The sequence below is a fragment of the Pan troglodytes genome, chromosome 3 (assembly GCF_028858775.2).
Source record: "Pan troglodytes isolate AG18354 chromosome 3, NHGRI_mPanTro3-v2.0_pri, whole genome shotgun sequence".
NCBI lineage: Eukaryota > Metazoa > Chordata > Mammalia > Primates > Hominidae > Pan > Pan troglodytes.
In genome coordinates, this window is record NC_072401.2 from 77,845,224 (window position 1) to 77,872,499 (window position 27,276).

At 38.8% G+C, this 27,276-nt stretch overlaps 1 protein-coding gene across 1 annotated transcript; it reads left to right on the forward strand.

Annotated features, from left to right (window-relative positions):
- The first annotated feature begins 28 nt into the window (after nucleotides 1–28).
- LRRC66 (leucine rich repeat containing 66) lies at nucleotides 29–27,017 on the forward strand. The gene is made up of 5 exons (XM_517300.8): nucleotides 29–336; nucleotides 3,053–3,553; nucleotides 17,277–17,446; nucleotides 22,730–22,919; nucleotides 24,508–27,017. Exons 2-5 carry the CDS (start codon nucleotides 3,058–3,060, stop codon nucleotides 26,292–26,294), a joined length of 2,643 nt encoding a protein of 880 aa, XP_517300.2. The 5' UTR covers nucleotides 29–336; nucleotides 3,053–3,057; the 3' UTR covers nucleotides 26,295–27,017.
- Nucleotides 27,018–27,276: the final 259 nt, after the last annotated feature.

The following is a 27,276-nucleotide window of genomic DNA, read 5'->3' on the forward strand; positions in this document are numbered from 1 at the left end:
TTTAAATATGGCTTGAGAATAGGACGCTGTCAGTATTTATGTAATCTCTCTGGACTCCTAGAACTCAAAGTTAGAAGGTTGTACATTCCAAGTTTTGAATGCCCTCCTCTCTGTGCATTGCAGAAGGCCTCTCTCCAGTGGTGCTTCCCTGGTGTCCTAGGGGAAAGTGCACACTGTCACCATGGCAGGAGGCCAAAGCCGGAGATGAAAGGGTGAGGGCTGGCCACTGGGCAGCCTTGATGGCAGGTTGGGTGGAGCCTCAAAGGTTCAGGTCTTAAATCCCTACCTGGCTTGATCCAGATATCCACCCATTTGAAAACCACTTAGGATACGAAGGTATGTCTTAGAGGCGATATTACTTTCCAGGTCTTGTCCTTACCCGAAATAGCCTCTGTTGCTTTTTTCCTTCAGTTTTGCCACCCTTTCTTTTATGTGTAAATGAACTCTTCATTTCCTTTCTATAATACTTTGTTTTTTTCTGCTGCCTTCTTCCTATCTTTCACTTGCTGACACACAAATGTACACACCCAGTATTTCTAACTGCTTCCTCCTACTTCAGCTTGACTATGTCCATTTTGAAATTTACATTTTGCCTAATTGTTTCCAGTTTCCTAAGCAACTTTTTCTGGAGTTCTCAGTGGTTCCTTACCTAATACATATAAATTTATAAATAGTATGATTTTTTTTAACAAATTAATACCTTTCACTTTAAGATATAAGATTTCTTGTCTAGCTGTTTTGAACTCAAACCTAACATGTATAAATCTCTTCAGCTTAAAAAGAACCAGGGCAATTTTAATTCATGTCCCCTTAAGAAAAAGTATTTTTCAACCATGTCTTTCTCTTCAGCACTACAAAGTAATGTACCTGTGAATGGTGACTATATTTTTTTGTTGCTGATTTTGTTACATTAGCTTGGTGCACCATTGTATATATAATGATCTCAGCTTTGAATGTAGAAAAAATATCTTTCTTCCTGGGCAAATCAATTCAATTTCTAGTATTGCATAAGAAGCACACTGTAAAAATAAATCACTCCTCCATGCTGTAGGCTACCTTTGCTGTTCATGGCCATGTGTACCTGAATTTAAATGCCCTTGAAAATATGGGAGGATTGACCTTGTATGAAACAAAAGTTTTAAAGTTACATTGTAAATTTCATTCACTTCACTCCATGCATTCATTTACACACAAACAACATAACCCAGTGACAGACTGCAGACTATTTAAAATGTAAAACATTGGATGGATAGATAGATAGATAGATAGATAGATAGATAGATAGATAGATAGATAATGTTCCTTTTTTTTGGGAGTTCAGAACAGATACAAAGCAAAACAATAGCAACGCTGAATGTTACTAATGTGTATCAATTCCTTCAGTGTTTACTGAAAGATTTCTCTAAGAATAAAGACAAATATGGAGGCTAAAGCAGGAAAAATGACCAGGCCATAAGATGTGAGATGAATCTGGAAGGATACACAAGACTGTGGCTGGCCGGGTGTGGTGGCTCACTCCTGTAATCCCAGCACTTTGGGAGGCCAAGGTGGGCGGATCACCTGAGGTCAGGAGTTCGAGACCAGCCTGACCAACATGGAGAAACCTCATTTCTACTAAAAATACAAATTAGTGAGATGTAGTGGCACATGCCTGTAATCCCAGCTACTCGGGAGGCTGAGGCAGGAGAATTGCTTGAACCCGGGAGGCGGAGGTTGTGGTGAGCTGACATGGCGCTCTTGCACTCCAGCCTGGGTAACAAGAGCAAAACTCCATCTTAAGACTGTGGCTAAGAGGAAAAGGCATTGAACTTGGAACTGGGAATGAACTGAAAGTGAATTTCAGTATGCGATATGCATAGATCATTCTTTGCAGAAGCCACATCTTGTAGTGGCTCCACATGAATTTATCAAGCTAGGTCCTTAAGTTTACCTAGATAACACAGGCTTTGAATACCAACCTGAGGGATTTGGACTATAGGCAATAAGGAGCCCTTTGAGGATTTCAAATGAAGGAATAATATAGGAAATACGTTATTGTAGGAAAATAATCCTTTGGAGTCACCTAGGATGGATCACAAGGAAGGAAAGTCAAGAGGCAGAGGCAAGAAAGTCAGTTAAGCCATTTTAGTATTTCAGACTGCAGTGATGAAAACTAAACTGAGTGCCATTAGAACAGAAAGGAAGGGACAATTTCTTGGAAACTCATATACTCAATAATGTGATTATTTGTAGACACAGTGGCTTTTAAGTGGAATTTAGTTTAAAACGAATCACAAAAATTACCCATTTTTAAACTTATTTTTGTGATACATTCAGCCATTGTAATTTGTACACACTTCTTTTTAAAAACTTTGAATTTTTTCTCAAAAATGTTTGGTACAAAAGATACTCAATGTTTCTGTATCGTATTACATCTTCATGGCTTGGAGCCAGAACATGTATTTCATAACACATTATGTTGTATGTATCTAAATGATTTCATAATGAGTTGAAAAGTCACACAAGCCACACAGCAAAACTTGTATTTCTTCTAGTCATGAAAAGTAAGAGCCTCTTTTGTGAGTTGAACTTTTTACTCATAGAGTTATGGAGGGTCACGGTTTAGTGTAACTGGTTGTCATTTATGTAATAAACCACATGGTTGATTACTATGTTGTAGATAAGCATAATAGACTTTGCTCTGTATTAATGGCCTGCAAAGAAACAGGGAAGTCTTTAATCTTGGTAAGGTTTCATTCATCCCAAAGCACACTGTGGAGTGAAAACTACTGGAAAAGCAGATGCAGAGGTGAGGCCTAAGTGAATATGTATTTTCTGAAAAATCAGGGGAGTCCTTTCTTTAAAATGTGACATAAATGTAATTTTATACTATGGCTATTTCATTTTGGTAGCTACATTTTCATGCCCCAGTAAGAAATCAAACATTCGCTTAAATTGGCAACCAAGACAAGATAACTTTCCGAAATCTTAAATTGAAAATTAAATTTGCTGCTTATTGCTGTTAGTTTTTATATATTATTGTGAATAAGTCAATTCATTTTCCTTTTTCCAGGCATTATGAAAAACCTCTATTTCAGAGTCATTACCATAGTTATAGGTCTTTATTTTACTGGAATAATGACAAATGCATCAAGAAAAAGCAATATTTTATTCAATTCTGAATGCCAATGGAATGAATATATTCTGACAAATTGTTCTTTTACCGGAAAGTGTGATATACCTGTGGACATATCACAGACAGCAGCCACTGTGGATGTAAGTTTCAATTTCTTTAGAGTTCTCTTACAATCTCACACGAAAAAAGAAGAGTGGAAAATAAAACATCTGGACCTCAGTAACAATCTCATATCAAAAATAACCTTAAGCCCTTTTGCATATTTACATGCTTTGGAAGTGTTAAACCTCAGCAACAATGCCATCCACTCCCTCTCGTTGGATCTACTCAGTCCTAAGTCCTCATGGGTGAAACGCCACAGAAGCAGCTTCAGAAACAGGTTTCCATTGCTGAAGGTGCTCATTCTTCAAAGAAATAAACTCAGTGACACTCCCAAGGGTGAGTACAATTTTAACTAGGCAGAGAAACAATGCTTATGTGGAGTTGTTTCATGTTCATAAGAATTCCACATTTGTTTTCAGGTTCAAGGGACAGCTGAAAGTAAAGCAATTTGATCAGAGCACATATAATGTTTCTTAGTGGCATTGGAAGTTATAGTGTGTGGAATTTACAGCTAATGAAATTTAGTCTCCCATTAGTATATCTGACATTAATGGTATGTGCGGTTATCGAGACACTAGGAAGTATTTAAGTGCTAAATAATAATGAGTGATTGTAAGTTACCTACTTTAATTATCATGTATTAGTTAATATAGAAAAGCACTGAGCAATAACTAGTTCAAATACATTTAATATGTAATGCAATTCAAATTAAATGTTGCCATATTATAATATTTTTCTTCTTTGAGTACATTTTGCCTCAGTCTATCTAGTTGTCCTCCAAACTTACAGCAGAAGTATCCTAATATTATATATTGGTATGTAAACCTTCTGATTATCAAGTCAAAATCAGAATTCCTTATCCTAGTTTCTAACAGGGTACTCCAAGTAGCCTCCAATAATCATAAATTCTCATCTGACATTCAATAGTCTACATGTTGGAGTTCCTTAACGGATACACCAATGTTTTCTTTGGAAAATATATCAAGTTCATAAAGCAAAACTTCCTTTGCCCTTTTTATATTCCAGAGTGCTAGACAATTAATTTCCTTTCCTTGTTTGTTTTCAGGCTTGTTCACTCTTTGCTAAGCACCTCCTTTATATAAGACATTATTCAAAAAAATGTATAAGGTTATTGTTCTCTTCCTCCATTCCAAATTGTGCATATTTGGTTTTTCTTATTATCCAGTTCTGACATTTCATGTTTTTATTTTCATGCTCTTTCTCCAGCTTTGTTTTAAGCATCATTTTGGCAATAATAGCCTAGCAGGTATAGGAATTATTACAGTCACCATGTCAGCAGAATTGTTTGAGAAGGGTGGGAGTCTTATCTCCCTGACCTTCTCCATAAAAGTAGTATGTCATATTTTCAGTGTAAATGAATTGCATTTTATTTTATTTTTATTGTATTGTTTTTATTACAAGAAGAATACCTGTTACTTATAGAACATTTAACAACTGAAGAAAAATTTAAAGGGAAAAATTAAAGTCATTCATGTTATATATGTTCTTCAAGTTTATTATTTATGCCTATTTGTACCTTTTTCTTTCAAAATTGGATCATACTGTCCATATTTCTAATTTGTATTTTCATATCATAGAATATTTTAATAACTTTATATAATTAAGCAATCTCACAAATATTTCAAATAGTTGGTTTTTATATATGCATATATCATAATTGGTTTAATCAAGCACTAGGTTATTTCCAGGTTTTGTTTTTTGATGGACGTCATTATAGCTACATATATCCATATAATATAACAAAATTTTTTAACTGGTATGGTAGATGTGATCTCAATCCACAAACTCAAGTGTACTAGAGATATAACCTTCTGTTGTCTGTAGTAACATAATTTCCGATTCTGAGCCCCAATTAGTGGGAGTCGTAGGGATACTTAACATCAGTCTTTCATCAGCTTTCCTCTGCCTTTGCCTGGATTTGTACCCAGCTTGAGAATCGTATACTCTAACAAGGCATCAAATCGTATACTCTAACAAGGCATCGAATCGTATACTCTAACAAGGCATCGAGGGGTGAGCGTTCCTTACCCCTGCTACCCAGATAATATTTCTTTTCAGCCTCTTCAGTTTGGAGAAAATTTCTTCTCCCTTTTTTTTTTTCCTCAAAACCCTCTGTCTGGAAATCACTTTCTTCTAAAGGGTTAGGGTTTTGGAAAACAAAAGCCAGAAAGACTTGTAGACTCAGATACTTTCTGCCTTGCCATATGCCTTCCCTGGGACAATGAACGTGGAGCCTACTTTCTGTGTGAATGGAGAGAAAGAGCAAGAGGAAAATATAGGGAAGTAAGAGATTAACATGTCAAAATATTACCCCACCACAAGAGTAAATAGGGAAGTGCTGAGTTTCTCTCCTTAAGGCAGATGAATTCCCCTGAGCTAACTGAGGGTTAGGACTAATACAGTTCCACTTAAAGACCAAATATCCCTATAAATGCAGATACAGATCCATCTTCTTTTTTTGAGTTAAGCTTTTGCCTCCCAAAAGATCAAGAAAAATGTTCAACTTGAAGAGGAGGGGGAAAAAAGAAGTGAAGTGAGCAAATTCTGTACCTGAAATTCTATTAAAATTCTAGCAAATGAAGACATAGAGAGATGAATGAAAAGAGATAGACGGTGGAAGTTCAGTGTAAGGCATGAATCTGATTGGTTATAATTCAGAGTCCTTTTATCCATAGTATTTTGTGATTTAAATTATTTTCCCATAATCATCATATTAGTTTTCACTAGGTTGAGTCTCCTCTAACAACTTTTCCTATTTTATGATTCTGTGACTATGGCTGAGTTGCTCTGACTTTGAAATCCCATTTTGAGGGGAACTGCTGGTGAGAGAGATGCTGCCTAGGGCATGCCCTATTTTTGGCCTATTTCTTTGTTCTTCAATTCTTCACTCTAAGTCTATTTATAGGTGACATCTGGATAATATAAGATTTACTCATTGGATCATTGTAAGGATAAAATGAAAAAATGTATCTCAAAGACCTAACTTAACGTGGTATTTGGCATAATAAACTGTCACAATATAAATATATGAAAACTACTTCAGAATGTTGTCTGAAGATTTACCTTGCAAATACTAGTTTTTATTATTCTCTTGGCATAAATTGAGAATAACAGTATATTTAGAAACAAATAATTAATTTTTGTCTAAATCTCAAGGTTTTTTTTTGTTTTTTGTTTTTTGAGACAGAGTTTCACTCTTGTTGCCCATGCTGGAGAAAAATGGCACGATCTCGGCTCCCCGCAACCTCCGCCTCCCAGGTTCAAGCGATTCTTCTGCCTCAGCCTCCCAGGTAGCTGGGTTTACAGGCATGTGCCACCAGCCCGGCTAATTTTGTGTTTTTAGTAGAGACGGGGCTCCTCCATGTTGGTCAGGCTGGTCTCGAACTCCTGATCTCAGGTGATCCGCAGGCCTCACCCTCCCAAAGTGCTGGGATTAGAGGCGTGAGCCACCGTGCCCGGCCTCAAGTTATTTTTTAAAATGTTCAACAACTATTGAAGTAGTAGCCCACTATAATTCATGAGCAGATAATTATTTGTTTCTGACTATATAGGCACTTGCATTCATCTAAAATAATAATAAATTAGAGAGATCTCAGAAAGCAACAATCAAGCAACCTTTGTAACTATGTACCACATATTTTAAAATGGGGACTGTTTCTAGAACCAATGAAAAGTTGCTTTCACTCAGGAAAGCCCATTTGTGTAAGGGTGAGATATCACACGAACTAACCCTGTCTTCAGAGTCAGTTGTGGTGTCACCAATAAGCTTCATGTTGGGAAAATGCCCAAAAGAGGTGCTGGCCAATGCAATTTATAAAACAGAAGCCAGCAATGAATTTAATTTTAATGATGCTTCTACCTTCCTCCCATATTTTTGGAATACAGCATTCATAATTGAAAAACTAGTTTAAAAACATGAAAACAATGGGATCAGTCTCTGGTTAATCTGTCCTACCTTCATCAAGCAGTATTTTTGGAGTGCTCACAGAGTAACTGGAAATGCAGCAGGAACAACATCTTGTTGGGATTCTAGTTAGGTTGATAGACCAAATGTAGCAGCCTCACATTAACCAACTAAGTTCTAGAACCTAAGAGATAAATGTGTTAGAAATAAGATAAAATAATACCTAACATTTGAAACTGGGGGAATTAAAAAAAATACACAGTGTATTATAAAAAACTAAAGTATATTGTGTTCCTTTATTCATAGAAAATTAAAGATTTCATCCTGATTGCTACTGGATTATGGAATTATCAATAAGCAATGTACTCAAAACTAATTCAGGTTCTAAAGAAACAAAAAGTATATAAGACACTAAACTAAGAAGGCAAGGCCTTTGGCTAACCTACATAATTTGACCACAATAAGATCTGACCTAATGAATCGAATATCTTACCCAGGACCATTCTAGACTCTATTCCAATTCTTAATTGCTCTTTGGACTAACAGCCATAATCCCTGAATATTGTTTTATGTTATCAGGTTATCACACTTGGGAGAGCACTTAAGAAGTTCATAGTACAGAAGGAGTATTTACTAAGTGTAATGTCTGAGTATCCTTTCTGTGGCCTTTTTTTCTGAGAGACAGGTCATTTCTTGGAAATAATAAAACTGCCTCTGGCCACTTAAATGCAAAGGCTAATAAAATTCCTGCCTAGTGTGGCCTTTGTAATCTTTAGAAAGCAGTTCAATAAATAATTCCCTTTCCACAGAGTACCTCTATATTTTCCTCCCAGCATTCAACTCTCCTCTCTTGAAGTATAAAATGTACCCCTGATGTCCAAGCCCCAGCCGTGAATGCACCATACAGCCTCTTTTCACTCATTTGACTACCCTCTGAACATTGGCTCACCAAGCAAAAATATTAAAAGAACACATTTTCCCATTGAGAAGTGCAGTCAAGTACCATGCAAGAGTTTTCTTAAATTTCCCAACTCCATCCTGAGAGACGCTATACAAACCAGGTCTGTACCAGTTCCCTTAAAAAAATAAAATCTTAATTATCTAAAATTGAAAGTAAAGGAAAAGTTTTCATTCAGGAGGTGTAAACTGAACTTCCTGGTCTTTATTCTCATCTCCAGAAGAAGTTTACCTTCCTCTTGGAAAATCTCAGCTTGATATTATGAGGGGAGTTAAATAAGAGGATTCTCTAATAACTGCATTCAAACTCAAAATCACCCTCTCCCCACATGCTTGGGTATGTTCGGGTCCCACTCTTTTTATTTACTCCTTTTTTTTCTTCTTTTTTTAGACGGAGTCTCACTCTTGTCACCCAGACTGGAGTGCAGTGGCATGATCTCAGCTCACTACAACCTCCACCTCCCGGGTTCAAGAGATTCTCCTGCCTTAGCCTTCCATGTAGCTGGGATTACAGGTGCCTGCCACCACACCCAGCTAATTTTTTTGTATTTTTAGTAAAGATGGGGTTTCACCATATTGGCCAGGCTGGTTTTGAACTCCTGACCTCAAGTGATCCGCCTGCCTCAGCCTCCCAAAGTGCTGGGATTACAGGCATCAGTCACCGTTCTCAGCCTGTTTACTTGTAATTCTTTTACACATCTTATATTACACTATTTACTTGTTTGTTGACCTTAAACAAGTCACTTAACCTAAAAAAGCCTCCTGGTCCTTATCTTTAACTGAGAATAATCATATGTATAGGGTAGGTATAAGGTTTAGAGACAGCGTGCATCAAGACTATAACACATAGAGTGATGATACATGTAAAACATCTCTCATAGTGCCTGGCACACAGCAGGTGTTCAAAAGCATTAGTTCCCCTTTAGTGCCACTTGATCGTCCTGAGTCTTTAATTCTATATTTCCTGCCCTGGTCTTTGCTGTAACGGTAACTTCCTTGATTTCAGGCACAATAGATAATTAAAGGGGATTCTCATTCTCTGTCTTCAGATGTTTAGAGTATTCACCAACAGTCTGGGTGCCTCTGTTCATATTTATATAGGTCTGCATAATATTGGAAGCCTCTGCTCTTCCTTTTTCAGAGCACTTTTTGATCTGTCCTCTGACTCTCTGAACCACACTGACTCATGAAACCATCACCACTATCAAGATAATTAAAACAAAAAGTATATAAGATACTCAACTAAGAAGGCAGGGCCTTTGGCTCACCTACATAATTTGACCACAATAAGATCTGACCTAATGAATCAAATATCTTACCCAGGACCATTCTAGACTCTATTCCAATTCTTATTGCTCTTTGGACTAAAAGCCATAATCCCTGAATATTGTTTTATGTTATCAGGTTATCATACTTGGGAGAGCACTTAAGAAGTTCATAGTACAGAGGGAGTATTTACTAAGTGTAATGTCTGTCACCGCAAAAGCTTCTTCATCCCCCTTTGTAATCTGTCTTTTCCACCCATCCCTTCTCCCCAACCCAGGAAACCGCTGATCTCCTTTCTGTTTCATTATAGATTCACTTGCATTTCTATAATTTTATATAAAAGGAATCATACAATATGTACTTTTATTTTTGGTCTAACGTCTTTTTTCAGCATAATTATTTTGAGACTTATCCATGTCGTTGTATATATTAAAAGTTCATTCCTACTAAAAACAGAATTACAGTTCGACCTAGCAAGCCCATTAGTGGGTGTATATGCAAAGGAAAAAGTAAATCATTCTACAAAAAAGACACATGCACTCATATGTTCATCACAGCACCAATCACAATAGCAACTACATGGAATCAACCTAGGTGCCCATCAACAGTGGATTGGATAGAGAAAATGTGGTACATATACATCATGGTCTCCTACACAGCTCTAAACAAGAATGAAATCATGTCGTTTGCAGCAACATGGATGTAGCTGCAGGCCATTATCCTAAGCAAAGTAATATATTCTCGCTTATAAGTGGGAACTAAATCTTGGGTTCAAACAGACGTAAAGATGGGAACAATAGACACTGGGGACCACTAGAAGGAGGAGGAGTGTGGGAGGAGGGAGACTAAAGCTGAAAAACTACCTGTTGGGTACTATGCTCACTACCTGGGTGATGGGATCATTTGTACTGCAAACCCTCAGCATCAGGCAATATACCTGTGTAACAAACCTGCACATGTACTCGCAAATAAAAGTTGACATTATTTTAAAAAATAAGACAAAAAGAAAAAATTTTGTGAACCGTGGGGAAAGGTTCATTCCTTTTCATTGCTGTGTAGAATTCCATCATGTGGATTCATTTATCTGTTGATGGACACCTAGATTGTCTTTTTGGCTATTAAAAATAAAGCTGCTAGATCTTTCATAAATGCTCTATGCCAGGTTGATGAAATTCTCTCTATTCCCAGTTTGCCCAAGACCTTTTCTGGATCCACTGAGATGATCATATGGGTTTCTTTTTTAATCTGTTAATTTGGAGAATTGTGTAGATTTTCTAATATTAAATCAACTTTGCATTCGTGGGATGAATTCCATTTTGTCATGATTTATTGTCTTTTTTATATATTTTGGATTCAATTTGCTAAAATTTTAAGAAATTTTACACCTATGTTCATGAGGAATATTGGGTTATTATTTTCTTTTGCTATATTGTTGATGTCTAGTTTTGGTATTAGAGTAATGTGGGCCTCATAAAATGAATTGGGAGATATTTATTCCTCTTCCGTCTTCTGGAAGTGTTTGTTTAGAATTGGCTTTGTTTCTTCCATAAATGTTTCATAGAATTCCCCAGTGAAGCTATCTGAACAGGAGTTTTTTCATGGGAAGGTATTTAATTACAAGTTTACTTTCATTAATAGATGCAGGGTTATTCACATTATCTATTGCTTTTTGAGTGAGTATTGGTAGTTTATTAGCATAAAGCTGTTCACAATGTTTCATTATCCTTTTAGTATCTATAGACTCTGTAGTAATGCCACCTCTCTTATTATTGACACTGATAATTTATATCTTCTCTTTTCTGATCAGCCTGGCTAGAAATCTTTTTAAATCAATTTTATTGTTGTTAAAGAACCAGCTTTTGGTTTTATTGATTTTTCTCTATTATTTTTACATTTCCTACTTTATTTCTTCTCTGATCTTTATGATTTCCTTTCTTCTGCTTACTTACAATTTCATTCATTCTTGCAAGTTTCTTAAAGGGGAAGCTGAAGTCAATGACTTGAGGCATTTCTTCTTTAATAGACATTTAGTGCAACTTGATAATAAATTAGTAATTTGCCTCTAAAAATGGCTTTAGCTACATCCCACAAATTTTGATATGTGATGTTTTCATTTTTAGTTGAGTCAAAATTATTTCTATTTTGATTTTTCTTTGTCCCATGGGTTATTTAGAAGTGCGTTATGAATATCCAATAATCTGTGGATATCCTAGAATTCTAGCTTTGGGATTTCCAGTATATATCTTAAGATCACAGTCTATTTTTATTTGGTATTAAACTACTTGCCTGTAATATAAGAACCTTACAATGGTGTTCTCCCATTTTTTCCCCTCTTCTGTTCTTTGTGCAAGTATTGTCCTACATTTTACCCCTATATATAATTTCCACAATATGTTTTTACTATCTTTGCTTCACAATGTTGCTTTTAAAGAGATTTAAATATAAGAAAAAATATTTAACCTACATAAATTTCTGGAGCTCTTTGTTCCTTACTCCAGACTTCTATCTGGTTTCATTTTTTCTTCTAAAGGACTTCCTTGAACATTTTTTCTACTCTGGGTCTACTCCTGATGAATGCTTTCAAATCTTTATTGAAAAGGTCTTTATTTGCCTTTGTTTTTCAAATATATTTTTACTCAATAAAGAATTCTAGGCTGACCGTTTTAAAGATTTTCAGTTTGTTTAAATGTTGCTCCATTATTTTGAATTTGCATTGTTTCCGATAAGAAATCTGCTCTCATCCATATCTTCATTCTTTTTATAGTGTTCCTGACATACACTCAATTTAAATTTTTGGCAATCAAATGTATTAATATTTTCCTTTATAATTTCTTCTTTTAATCTTAAAAAAAACAGCTTTCCCCGTGTGCAACTACACCAATCTTTTATTTATATGTGCCTTAACTCCATGGATGGCAAAATTGTCAGAGAAGATTTTTCAGGCATATTATACTTATAATCCAACTGGAATTTACTTTGTTGTGTGGAGATTAGAATAATGTTTGCAGCAGATCTCTGGAATTTACCTAGGTCAAATTATTTAATCAGGAGCTCTTTTTCTGAAAACTTGATCTCAGAGCATCTCATCCCACCAGTCAGGGCCAGCTAGGTATCATGACCTGGATTTTCTGCAGACCAGCGTTGGGAAGCCATCTAGCCTATCAAACAGCTTCTGTCCTCATCTTCGGCCTAGCAGCAGCCCATTCACAAGATAGTGTCAGTACTTACAAAACTTAATCCAGCATAATTCACACACAGTCACCTGAGGCTAGTAGAACTCCTGCCAGATCTCACTAAACAACTTTGATTCTGTAAATTAAAAAAAAAAAAATTGGCAGTCAAGATCTCTAACCCTACTCTAATATAGTTAGTTGTTATTCCTCAAGGGCTCGTCCCTATTATCTTGAAAGTTGCACATGGGTCCCAGTCTGTTCCACAAAGCCCTCATTCAGATCAGCAGGCCACCAGGCCATGTTATTTAAATGACACTAGCAGAAACCAAGAAAGCAAGCCCTGCCACATAAGCATGCTTCAGATCTTTGCTCACAACACCTCTGCTGCCATTCCTTTGGCCAAAGCAAATTACATGGCCAAACTCAACTCAGTGGGATGGGGAAGTGTATTCTGCCCACAAGACAGTGAATATTTGATGAACAATCATCCAAACTAATGGACCTGGCTTCCACTGGACTCCAAAAGCTTGAAGATCATAGTAATCAAAGACATATCTCAATTCCAGCTATGAGAAACAATTTTTAAGGAATGTAACAAGATGGAGGCCTTAAGTGATTTTCTTTGGCTCACATCAAAAGTCACAAACAGGGCTGGGAGCAGTGGTTCACACCTGTAATTCCAACACTTTGGGAGGCCAAGGTGGGAGGATTGCTTGAGGCCAGAAATTTGAGAACAGCCTGGGCAACATGGTGAGATTCTATCTCTACAAAAAATTAAAAGAAAAAAAAATAGCCAGACATAGTGGCACACACCTGTAGTCCAAGCTACTCTGAAGGCTGAGGCAAGAGAATCGCTTGAGCCTAGGAGTTCGAGGTTACAGTGAGCTATGATTGTGCCATTGCATTTCAGCCTGGTGACAGAGCAAGATCCTGTCTCAAAACAAAACAAAAAGTCACAGATAAAGGTGGAATAAACCTCAGTCTCTTAAGTTCGTCTCCAGCGCTGACTCTAGTACTCCGTGACACAAGCAGATTAACTAAGCAACTCCCAATACATCTGGCAATTTCATTATGTACCATGGCCCAGACCACCCTTTTGTGGTTTTGAGGGAGGGTTGTTTTTATTTGTTTTTAGTTAATAAAAGATGGGCATGGTTAAAGGGTAATGATTAAGAGATCTAGGTTTTGATTCCAGCTCCACCTACCATGGTGTTGTTGGGCAAGTTCTTAACTTCCCTGAACTTAGTTTTTTTTCATTTGTAAAATGTTGTTAACTCCTCAGGCTTTTTGAAGATTAAAAAGAGATGTCTGTGAAATGCTTAGAGCATAAAGAGTACACAATTAGGAGCTTAAAAATAATTTCTTCTGTCACTTTTTTTTTGTTTTTTTGTTTTTGTTTTTTTTTTTCTTTTTTTTATTATTATTATTATACTTTAAGTTTTAGGGTACATGTGCACAATTTGCAGGTTAGTTACATATGTATACATGTGCCATGCTGGTGCGCTGCACCCACTAACTCGTCATCTAGCATTAGGTATATCTCCCAATGCTATCCCTCCCCCCTCCCCCCAACCCACAACAGTCCCCAGAGTGTGATGTTCCCCTTCCTGTGTCCATGTGTTCTCATTGTTCAGTTCCCACCTATGAGTGAGAATATGCGGTGTTTGGTTTTTTGTTCTTGCAATAGTTTACTGAGAATGATGATTTCCAATTTCATCCATGTCCCTGCAAAGGACATGAACTCATCATTTTTTATGGCTGCATAGTATTCCATGGTGTATATGTGCCACATTTTCTTAATCCAATCTATCATTGTTGGACATTTGGGTTGGTTCCAAGTCTTTGCTATTGTGAATAATGCTGCAATAAACATACGTGTGCATGTGTCTTTATAGCAGCATGATTTATAGTCCTTTGGGTATATACCCAGTAATGGGATGGCTGGGTCAAATGGTATTTCTAGTTCTAGATCCCTGAGGAATCGCTTTAAAGCTAGGCATGATCACTCCCTCCACTTAGCTCCTAGGGCACTTACTCAATTCAATTAAGCACTGAGATATTTTAGGAATCATGAGTTCACATCCTTATATAGGCCAGGCAGGTATCATGAAAATGTTAAGAAAGCTGTAGCTTCTTTCATATTGGTGTCTTATTTTGCATTTTTTCTGACAGACCCATATTAAAAGATGTAGGAATATGCTTCTATGCACAAAGAAACATTTTCTCCAGAGGTTATATTCAAAATATTTAACAACTGGCCTTCAGCCTGGGCTCCACAGTTGGATGCCTCCTGGCTGTAGTGCTGGAGCCAGGTGCTGCTGGACTGAGGGAAGGGAGAAGATAGACTGAAGTAAGTGCTCAGGGCAGCAGGGCAGTGCACAGGGACTTGGGCAATGGTCATTTCCAAACCAATATGGAAATATTTTTTACCAGAATAAGCTGACTATAAGCCTTAGTTCTCTCTCATTCAAAAAAAAAAAAAAAAGTCTTCTTGGCCTATCCTTTGTTTTCCTGTTTTTTTGTTGTTGTTTGTTTGTTTGAGACAGAGTCTCACTCTGTTGCCCCAGCTGGAGTACAGTGGCATGGATCTCGGCTCACTGCAACCCCTGCCTCCCGGGCTCAAGCACCACCTTACTGGCTAATTTTTGTATTTTTATTAGAGACAGGGTTTCACCACGTTGCCCAGGCTGGTCTTGAACTCCTGACCTCAAGTGATTCACCCGCTTCGGCTTCCAAAGTGCTGGGATTACAGGCATCGGCTACTGCGCCCAGCCTGTTTTCTTGTTTTTGATAGAGACATGAGTACAAAGAAATGATAGTCTTCTATAAGCTCACGCCCCCATTGACAGCAGGCAGCCTTCATTCAGCTCCAGCCAAATGTCATCTTGTGCCAATTAGAACTTCCAGTTTTCTTAAGAGAAGCCAGAAATGCAAATTTTTATTGAATTTTTAATGTCAGTACAATGATTTTTAAATCACTGTGCAGGCCAAACATGGTGGCCTCTGGCCTACTGAGTATATACTATATTCTATCAAACACTGCAAAAATTCAAAGATGTGAATTCTGCCCTGAAGGGACTTGATCATCTGATAGACATGCAAACAAACAAATAAAAATTAATTTTATGGTTGGATGGTCCATGTGATGAACTACTCTGTATAACTCGAAGTAACTTTACTTCGAGTTTATGTCTTATCATTGGACCATATTAAACTCTTTAAAGAGTAAAGATTCTATGCTGTCCATACTTGTCCTCAGCACCAACTGCCTTGCCCATAATGTTTTGATTGATTCGTCGTCCTGACGATCTCTTGCTTAGCATGTATACAATTAAATGAACATATGACAACCTTGACGGTGCAGCCATTTCAATTAAGTCATCTCCCTGTATAATCAGTCTTACAATAAGTACCTTGCAGACAGTAGGCAAGGAAAAAAGCCTCCTGTAATTGAACCAACCTGATCTTATTATGTTGATTAAAGACACAGGCTACATGCAAGAACAATGCAGAAGGAAATGTAAAAATGCAGGCACTTCCTTCTGAGACCCATATGGGAAATGAAATTTGAGAGACAGCTATGACTGGCACCTCCTTCTCAACCTTTATTTATTTTCAGTGCCAAATGGACCTCCTGGTTACTCTCTGAAATCAAGTGAAATACAAAGGCAGAGACCAAAATTCAATTTGATTATTTTCCTGGAAAACAAAATCTAGCTATAACTTACTACCTTTGGAAAACACAAGAATGCCTAGGAAATAGTCATAATGTCAACAATAAGTAGCTATAAGAAAGGACATGGCTACAAAATAGAATAAGACAACCGCGTGTGGCGGCTTATGCCTGTAATCCCAGCACTTTGGGAGGCCAAGGCGGTGGATCACTTGAGGTCAGGAGTTCGAGACCAACCTGACCAACATGGTGAAACCCCGTCTCTACTAAAAATACAAAAAAAGAAATTAGCCTGGCATGGTGGCAGGCGCCTGTAATCCCAGCCACTCGGGAGGCTGAGGCAGGAGAATCACTCGAACCCGGGAGGTGGAAGTTGCAATGAGTGGGGATTGTACCACTGCACTCCAGCCTGGGTGACAGAGTGAGACTCTGTCTCAGAAAAAAAAATAGAATAAGAAAAATCTTAAAACTGGAAGAATTCATCCATGTAGATAAAGCATCAAAACAATTTTTTTCCTCTATTGTTTAGCAAGATTATTTAGTTTTACTATATAGTTCAATCAAATAAATATTTATCACGTCTTTCAATCAAAGTTATATTTTTAAGTGATTCTCTTATTTTGAAAGTAGTACATGCTCATTGAAAGAAAGAATTCAAAAGTGTTCAAAACAACGTTTCTTTTCTTATCCCTCTTCACTTCCCTCAACCATCCTAGTCCTAACTCTAACTGTTAGTAGTTTAGTTTATCTCCTGCCGGGCCTTTTCCTGCTCACTCAAAATCTATGTATATGTTTGCATATGGCTCTTTTTCCCAAGGACATTGGACTTATACTCTATACTATTCTGCACTTAACTTTTTTCTTCCAGTTCAGTCAGTTTATATGTTGATCTGTCTCATTCTCCTTTGAGACCACATATTATTTCATAGTATTAATATACCATACGTTGTTTAACAATACCTCAATTGAGAACTCTTAATGTTGTCTCCAATTTTTCACCATTACAAACAGTGCTGCAGTAAATTTTACCAGTTTAGATTTCAACTTACTTTTTCATTTTAACAGGACTGTGGAAACTGAAGTCATTGCAGAGTTTGGATCTGTCATTCAATGGGATATTGCAAATAGGGTGGTCTGATTTTCACAACTGCCTGCAACTGGAGAATCTCTGTTTAAAGAGCAACAAGATATTCAAAATTCACCCACAAGCCTTCAAGGACCTCAAAAAATTACAGGTTCTAAAATCATTTTTATAATATTTGAATAAGGAAGACACATGGGCAATTACATTAGAAGCATATTTCTGTTGAAGAGTTTCTTCATGTCCAGTAGCACTGGCTATTAATCAAAAACTGTTAGTCTATTTTAAGATCCCTTAAAAGAGCTGAAGTCTCTTTCTTGCCTCAAAAATCAAAGGCCACAATAAGGGACATGAATTTTACTCCAACATAATACTCAACAGCAAGAATTGACACATTATTTTTCTAAATCAAATTATATCCAACTCCAAGATTTCACTTACCAGTTGGCAAGGAATTAAATCTTAGTTATTAGTGAGGCTGTCTCCCTAAGCTATAAGATTGGTCAAAGGTCCCAGGGGTCTTATGCAATATGGAACGCTTGGGGAGGCCCCACTAAACCACCCTGGCTGATGCTAAGATGTCAACAACCGTGGACTAGATGGGCCTCTGAAACCCAGTGACCCTGTTGCTTCCATTTCAAAATTGGACACAAAACAATAAAAATGATAATGATATTTCCATACTTGTATAGCACATGTGCCACATGCAGTTCTAAACGTCCAACCCATATTGGGGAGATTTATGTCACATTTTGGCCCAATAGTTCCTGTCTCTGGCGCATTGCAGTTAATCTCCCAAGGTGCCAATTATACTACTGTAAGGGTAAGGAACTCCTGAAGCCCTGTTCCAGGTCTGGCAGCTTCAGCCCCTTCTCCTCCAAGCACTTTTCTCCACACCCTTCCCTTTGGGAGAATGTTGTAAAATCTCCTCTCAGTGGTCTTTTAGCAACACTGGAGTGGCCTGCAGTGTAGCACTACTAGATGGTTTGGAAGAGTCTTTAGTCCCCCATCTCCATAACCTCCACGACAACTCCCATTCTTTGTATAGGCCAGCATCATTCAATAGAAACATAGAATGTGAGCCGCACATGCAATTTTAGATGTTCCAGTAGCTACAGTGAAAAAGTTATAATAAGCAAGTGAATTTCTTCTTAGTGGTAAGTGTTATTTATCCAATATTATCTTTTACACGTCATCAATATAGAAATTATTAATGAGATATTTTATATCCCCTTTTCATAGTAAGTCTTCAAAACCTGGTGGATATTTTGCACTTACCACACATCCCAATTTGGACCACCCCTGTTTTAATTGCTCTATAGCTACATGTAAGCTCTTTGAGGACATACATGATATCTGTTTTGTTTTCCAGTGCTTAGCATATGCCTAGTACCTGATATATATGTTTAAATACTTGTTAAATGAATAAGTGGCTGATGGACATGGATAGGTGTATTAGTCATCTATTGGTGTGGCTATCATATTAAGCAATGTCAACATAGAAAACTGAGGTTTTCCCAGTGTTCTGCAAAGTGCTATTCAGGCATAGCTGCAAGATAAGCCTCCAACTCCCCACTTCCAACCAGAATGGCTCCTGGAGTCCCTCTTCTGTAGAAGGGAGACTAGTGAAGCAGTGATGGGGAGCGTGGCCTGGAGCCAGCTGCCTGGGCTTAAACCTAGCCTCGGCCACTTTCCAGCCACACTATCTTAGGCAAGTTACCAAATCTCTCTGTGTCTCACTTTTCTCTTCTGAAAAATGAAGACAATTTAGTTCCTCTCAGAGTTTTGTGAGAATTAAGTGCTTAGAATACAGTAAGTACTTTATAAATGTAGTCTGTGTATAGAAATTTTAAAGTGGCCACTGTCGCCTGCTCTTTTAACATAGAAATCTGATTCTCCCACTTCTTGGTTAAAACACTTCTAAGATTTCACTGCAAGGACCTGACCCCTGTCTGCCTCTCCAGCCTCCTTTCAAGCCTCTTCCCTGGCTCCCTGCACTCCTGCCTCTGTTTTCACCTCAAGTCCTCCCCACTTGCTCATCCTTTGCCTGGAGCCGACTTCTGTTAATCCTGTCAGTTTTGCTAAAATATTATTTCCTCAAGGAGGCCTTCCCTGGGCCTCCAGATTAAATTAATTCCCCTTTATAAACACTTATAACATGCTATACATTTCCGTTTCCTCTCATTGTACTTATCCCAGCTGAAATTACTTAGTTTTAGGTATGATCAGTTGTTAATGCCTGTGTCCTCAAATGCTTCTACCCTATCGTAAGCTCTTTGAGGACATACATCATATCTGTTTTCTTTTCCAGTGCTTAGCATATGCCTGGTACCTAACACATATTTTAAAATACTTATCGAATAAACAAAGGAATGAATACATGGGTGATGGACATAGATAGGAGTATTAGTTATCTATTGCTGCATAATACATTACTACAAACTTACCAGCTTAAAACCACACACATAGATTATCTCACAATTTCTATGAGACGGAAATCCAGGCATGGCTTACCTGGGGCCTCCACTTAAGGCTCTCTCAAGAGGCTGCAATCAAAGTGTTGGCAAAGGCTGGAGTCTAACCTAAAAGCCCAGCTAGAAAAGGATTCACTTCCAAGTTCACGTGGCCGTCGGCAGGATTCAGTTCCTTGTGGGCTGCTGGAGTAAGGGCTCAGTTTCTTGCTGGTTGTTGGCCAAAGCCTGCCTTCAGTTCTGTGCCATGTGGGCCTCTCCATAGGGCTGTTCACAACATGTCAGCTTGCTTCAGAGCCATCGAGGAAGAAAGTCTGCTAGCAAGAACATTATAATTCTTTGTAATGTCATCATGGAAGTGGCATTCCATTGTTTTCCATAGTCTGTGGTTAGAAACAAATCACTGGTCCTGCCTGCACCCAAGGGAAGGAGAGTACTCAAGGGCCTGATCACCAAGGAGGCAGGATCACTGGGGACCATCCTAGAGTCTGTCTGCTACAGTAGTCATGAGGACAGATGAAAAGGTCCACTTAACTTGGTAGTTAATTGGTAGTATATAGTATACTCCTTGTATATGTAATTTGCCCTTCATCTGTTGTATTTCCTGTGCATTTTTATTGTGCTCTATGAGTCTTCTGCAGTTCACAGGTAATAGATGTCACAGGCAGACTAAAAATCAACCTCGAGAATGTTTTATATACAGCTGTAATTCTCAATGCACTGTAACTGCCCCAGAATCATACCATTTCTTCTCCTCCAATATCCCTTCTGCATGTTTGGCAATATCTCTAAAAACTGGTTTTGGAACATGATGAACATATTTGGTACCAAAAAAGCTGAATATCAAAATGGATGTTGTTTTCTTCTGGGCAATGAATTTGATACTTGCACTATTCTATGTGATTTCCCATGTGGAAGTCTTTTCAGAAGCCAGATAGATTTTTCAAAGCATACATTTATCACCATGCTTTGATGGGATGAAATAAGTTTCACTGACATTTCAAATTAGCATTTCTTTTCCTAATCTTATCCCATTCTTCTTAAATGCAGTGATTTGTGAAGCAATATTACATATGCTTCTCCCAACCTTTCCATAATGTATACCCCTTTCAAATGCTGGTAGATGGGTATTTCTTTAGCCAAATTGGACCATTCTGTTTTACTCCTCTCTCAGAAATTTTTCCTCCTGAGTCATTTTATTAATTTTCTATCCTCCCTCCAGTTTTGCTTCTGGTTCCATGATTTGTAATATAATAAGACGCTAGGACAAAAAATAAATGTAGACATGCACTAAAAAGAAAATAATTACCTAAAAAACATTAGAATATTTCAATCTGTTGTCAAGCGATACATAAGAAAGCTACTGATCGTCACCAAGACCAGACTAAAGCTAAGTATTTTTTCTTTCCAATCCCACAGTCTCCCACCTCCAATTTTTGGCAACCTTCCTTTGAGAGTCAACACTGCTTGGCTATTCATTAATGGAAAACTCACGCTTATTACCCAAGTTCACAAAAAATTGTGATTCTGTATGTAATGGTCTTGTTTGTGGCAATGTTTGATTATTTGCTTGAATAAGCCCTTCTTTAGGAATTTACATAACCCAAAATGTAAATGCTGATTTTTCACGGGTGTCTATAAAGCAATTGGCCTTGATAACATTCAGCCTTTCTAGATTATATTCATCATCCTCTTTTTTGAAAGCAAGGACTGTATTTTCATCTTTATGATTTTCTCTTCTCCTAATAACCATGTGCCTCTCCCCAAACCTCATGAGCCACCCTGGTGCCTCTGCCCTAGGCCTCCTCAACCCAGCCCTTCCTTCACTCTAGTGTAGCAGGGGCTCAGGCACCAAGAGGGTATGTTCTGCATTGGAAGGCACACAGCTGTGAAGCCAGATCAGATTTCAGCTCTACCATTTCATTAATTCCTTCCTTCCTTTCTATTGTTTACACAGCACCTGCTATGTACTAGGTGCTAGGGTCTATGTGGGATATACTGTGTGGCTTAACCCAGCTTCTTCCTCTGTAGAATAGGTGAAAATGAGGAAATTGTTGAGATCAGAGATCATGTATGTGAAGCACCCAGTAGCATGTCTGGGACCCAGCAGGGCTCTGCAAATGGCAGCTAAAGCTCCTCCTAACTGTGCTTTCCCCTGCTATGTCATGCTCCTGTCGTGTCTGACACTTAAAGATCCTGCTCTCTGTTTCTAGAGCCACTGGATCCTTCTTGTTCCCCTTTCCCCTTCATTTCTGATCAGACTAGAAAAATAAGTCATACTGCATGTACTGAATAGCCATGGATGTGGAGAAATGTACTACTACTCTTGAGATAATATTTGATTCAAAAGACCTCTCTCTGAGGTCAGGTGCGTGCCTGTAATTCCAGCATTTTGGGAGGTCAAGGCCTGGGGAGGATTACTTGAGCCCAGGAATTTGAGTCCAATTAAGCAACATAGTGAGATTTCATCTCTACCAGAAAAATAAATAAATAAATAAGATTTCTGGTCAACCACAAGTCTGTGTTCTGTGTCTTCATCATCCAGTATTTTCTGCTGCTTTCAAGATTGCAGTAGTTCTAGAAATTCTTGACCTGGTATCCAATTCTAGACCTTGATAACATGAGTATCTAGGTTTTATTTAACAGTACAAATTACACTCAGGAAAGAAGGAAGAGAAAATGATTAGGCATCAAATATAGGCATGATACTTAAAGCTTTCACATACAGTTAATGCTTCCAGCAACCCTGGGAGGGAGGCTTATAGAAAGTAAACAATTTGTCAAGACTCATAAATTTTTAGGGGTAGAACAGAGACTTAAAACCCCACTATTCCCTGACTTGTAAACCAGTGTTAAATCCATATTGCCTCCATAGAGACATAAACAGTAGTTTTCTGTAACTCATTTATTTTATCTGTAAATGTCTTTATCCACAGACCATCCTAAACTTGTTTCTTCTCAAACAGGTCATAGACCTTAGCAACAATGCTCTGACTACCATCCTACCAATGATGATCATAGCTCTAGAATTTCCCCATCTAGTGGTTGACTTGGCTGATAATAACTGGCAGTGTGATGATAGTGTGGCAATCTTTCAAAATTTTATTTCTGAATCCTGGAGGAAAAAGTGGAATGTCATTTGCAACAGGTCTATAGGTAAGTCAGTAATGTCTCTCTGAAAAGGCTCCATTTATAATGAAAAATGCACATAGACATTTTAGTCTCTTTTGAAATAATGACAGTCCCCATGAAAGCAAAAGTGCTGATCCTTGGCATTAGTCAGTCTTGGGCTGTGTCATAGAAAAATCATTGGTGTCAAATAACTATTTTCCTCAGTTCATCAATTATTTTCTTCATGTGGTCAAAGAAACACAGTTCAACTCACTCAGCATCAATTGGATTTGGTGAAAAGGAGGAATTCCACTAGAAGTGAGTTTTGTTCTGACACACCAAACTTTATTCTCAAGAACCATAGACAGGCTGTTGGCATTAGACAAGAATTAAAAATTGAATAAAATTTAACGTCACAGTTTTATCCAAATTCCTAACAAATAATCTATTAAAGAAAGAACTTTAAAAATTAGAAACATCATTATTTTAAATGTTTGCTAACACTCTAAAAGTGTGATCCTCTACATACGCAAAACACACACACATATTACAAAAGCATATTTTCCTTTAATTTGTTCCTTGCCCCTCTCCTAAAGTGCTGGAATATGTTACTGGGGCTGAACATTCTGGGAAGCTTGTTTTCACTCTTAACTACCTTGGCTAAATCTCAACCTCATATCTAGAAAAAGAAAAAGTCCATGAAAAAAAATGAGTCATAGATTCTGTTCTATTCAGGACTGCCATTCAAGTAGGAACATGGCCATGCCTACCAGGTTTAGAGGAAATTCATGAAGATCAGAGAGAAGTCTTAATGTCATCAGCTACATTTGTTTGACTCCACAACTGGCATTCTGAGGGTAGAGAGCAAAATGTAAGGAACCAGTAAAGAAAACGGAATATTTTTGCTGTTTAACAGCACACAGAGTCGGTAAGATTATGGAGAAAGGAGAAGCCATGTACATGTGGCTGTCCCTCTAGTCTGGCTTCTTCCTCCCACAGGCAGCAGTGAGGCAGGAAGCCTAAGGCACATACAACCTCCAGGACCTCTGAGCAACAGACCTCAGCCTGATAGCCATGTGTAAATGCGTACAGCCATAAACATGCTGTTGGCATTAAACAAAAACGAATGAATGAATAAAATTTTTAAACTGCTTATCATCATGTAATGTACCCTTTAACATATAGCTAGATAAGGACTGAGGAGGACTCACAGAAGCTTCTGAAACCACTAGAATCTGGAGCTGGGGCAGCGGCTCACACCTATAGTCCCAGCTGTTCAGGAGGCTGAGGGAGGAGAATCGCTTGATGCCAAGAGTTTGATACCAGCCTTGGCAACATAGTGACAGCCCTTGTCTCTGTAAAAGTAAAATAAAAAAAAAGCAGCCCAGGCGTGGTGACACACACCTGTAGTCCCAGCTACTCTAGAGGCTGAGGTGGGAGGATCGCTTGAGCCCAGGAGTCTGAGGCTTCAGTGAGTTATGATTGTGCCACTGCGCTCCAGGCTGGGTGTGCCTGGAATTCAAAATTCAAAAAAATTGAATTTTTTTCAATTCTGTAAAAAAGAAAAAAGAAAAACCCCTGGAATCTTATTTCAATGTTCGCTCGATGTGTATTTTTTTAATCCCACTTGCAGGGAGTGAGGAGGCCAACGGGGGCACTCCCCAGAGCAGGATTTCCAGGGAAACCCGCCTTCCTCCCATTCATCTGCATCGCATGAAAAGCCTCATAAGGAGCAAAGCAGAGAGGCCCCAGGGAGGAAGGCACACGGGCATTTCCACTCTAGGCAAGAAGGCAAAGGCCGGCTCTGGTCTCAGGAAGAAGCAGAGACGGCTGCCAAGGAGTGTTAGAAGCACCCGCGATGTGCAGGCTGCCGGCAAAAAAGAGGACGCTCCCCAGGACCTGGCTCTGGCGGTGTGCCTGTCAGTGTTCATCACATTCCTTGTCGCCTTCAGCCTGGGGGCTTTCACAAGGCCTTATGTTGACAGACTGTGGCAAAAAAAGTGCCAGAACAAAAGCCCTGGCCTGGACAACGCGTATTCAAACGAGGGCTTCTACGATGACATGGAAGCTGCGGGGCACACACCACACCCAGAGACCCATCTGCGCCAAGCATTTCCTCATCTAAGCCTCTACGAGAACCAGACCCCTTTCTGGGTGACACAGTCACACCCACACGCCACCGTAATTCCTGATAGAACTCTGGGAAGGAGCAGAAAGGATCCTGGCAGTTCGCAGAGCCCAGGACAGTGCGGGGACAACACCGGGGCAGGAAGTGGAAATGATGGTGCAGTCTATTCCATTCTCCAGAGACATCCACATGCCGGTAACCGTGAACTAATGTCAGCAGCGCAGGACCACATCCATAGGAATGATGTTCTCGGAGAATGGACTTATGAAACTGTGGCCCAGGAAGAGCCTCTCAGTGCACATTCAGTGGGCGTCTCTTCTGTAGCTGGCACGTCTCACGCTGTCTCTGGCTCAAGCCGTTATGATTCCAATGAATTAGACCCTTCCCTCTCCGGAGAAATAACAGCTTCCCTCTGTAAAATGATAACACATGCAGAAGCACAGAGGACTGGAGATAGTAAGGAAAGAGGGGGCACTGAACAGACACTTTGGGACTCGCAGATGGAATTTTCTAAGGAAAGGCAAGTGAGTTCATCCATTGATTTGCTGAGCATACAGCAGCCAAGGCTGTCCGGGGCAAGGGCTGAGGAAGCGCTTTCAGCCCACTACAGCGAGGTTCCATACGGTGACCCAAGAGACACAGGCCCATCAGTCTTTCCTCCAAGATGGGACAGTGGCCTGGATGTCACTGCTGCTAACAAGGAATCAGTGCAGAAATCCACTCCTTCTGACATTTGCTGTGAGTTGGAGAGTGACTGTGACTCTGATGAGGGGTCTCTGTTCACTCTGAGCTCCATAAGTTCAGAGAGTGCAAGGAGCAAGACTGAAGAGGCAGTGCCTGATGAGGAGTCCCTGCAGGACGAGAGCTCAGGGGCAAGCAAGGACAATGTGACGGCTGTAGACAGTCTTGAGGAAAATGTTACCTTCCAAACAATTACAGGGAAATGCAAGAATCAAGAAGATCCCTTTGAAAAACCTCTCATTTCTGCTCCAGACTCTGGCATGTACAAGACTCATCTGGAAAATGCCTCTGACACAGATAGATCTGAGGGCCTGTCACCCTGGCCCAGGTCACCAGGGAATAGTCCCTTAGGGGATGAGTTTCCAGGCATGTTCACTTATGATTATGACACAGCTCTTCAATCCAAGGCAGCAGAATGGCATTGCTCACTTAGAGACTTAGAATTTTCAAATGTGGACGTTTTACAGCAAACACCACCATGTTCTGCTGAAGTTCCCTCAGATCCTGATAAGGCTGCCTTCCATGAAAGAGACTCAGACATTTTAAAATAAGAATCTTTCATTAAGGAAATATTCACAGCTCTAAACAATATTCTTTTAAAGATCATGGCAGGGGAAAACTAAAGCCTTCACAACAAGATCCTGAAGGAGACAACATGAATTCCAACCAGGTGGACACTGATGCAAATGAGGGTTTTGTGGGCCCACTTGAGGGCGATGATTCTAGAAGGGTTATAAGCTAAACACACTTGTTAACATCCTATGGGGATGAACCTGCTCTTCAGTGTGAAAGAGAGGGGAATATTTTGAGATCATTCCAAGAACCATGCACCATTATTACAAGAGCTCCAAACAAAACCAGTTCACTGAGAACACAGGAGCACTTCATCAATAGGTTGGGGTAAATATTCAGAAGAGAATCTGTTGCAGTTAGACAAAGTGGTTCTAACTTTCCTTCTCAAATACAGACCTGGAGCAATCTGATGGGATTTGGCTCTCTGAAAAGAACAGCTTTAGGATGACAAAGACAAGGATGTTCAACTTGATCATCAAAGAGAATTCAAATGACATTTTTTCATACATATTGAAGCACTTAAGTGGAAATGCTGGATAGATTTTAATGAATTCTGAACACACACTAGCACAACTTTTTGGAGGCTGATCGTGAAACTGCAAAATTGGAAAAGTTCTGAGTAAATATAAATGTTTTTAAATAAGTTATGTTAAAAGAGAAGAGGGGCCACTTTTTAGAATAAAGTGTAAATTAAAAATCAATTTTCAAGAAAAGAATTGATGATTTCTGTAAAGAAAAATACTCTCTGGCATATCCTTGCCTAGCCCTTCCTTGGTGTGACTCGCTACACTCTAGCCATCATGAGCTGTGTCCTGTTCATGCTCTGCTTCGCAATATTTTCTCATCTTCCTTCCTGACATCCCCCCTCTGCTTGCCCTCTTAAAGACAGCACTCCTCAAGGGTTTTGGTTTGTTCCTAGTCTTTCTTTATTATTCCTTTCTCCTTGAACCCCACTGCCTC

What these genes read in the sequence shown, in the direction of transcription:
- LRRC66 (XM_517300.8), top strand. Translation starts at nt 3,058, where the DNA reads ATGAAAAACCTCTATTTCAGAGTCATTACCATAGTTATAGGTCTTTAT. An exon ending in AGGACCTCAAAAAATTACAG is followed by an intron (nt 17,447 to 22,729) that starts GTTCTAAAATCA and finishes CTTCTCAAACAG; the next exon opens with GTCATAGACCTTAGCAACAA. An exon ending in CATTTGCAACAGGTCTATAG is followed by an intron (nt 22,920 to 24,507) that starts GTAAGTCAGTAA and finishes TCCCACTTGCAG; the next exon opens with GGAGTGAGGAGGCCAACGGG.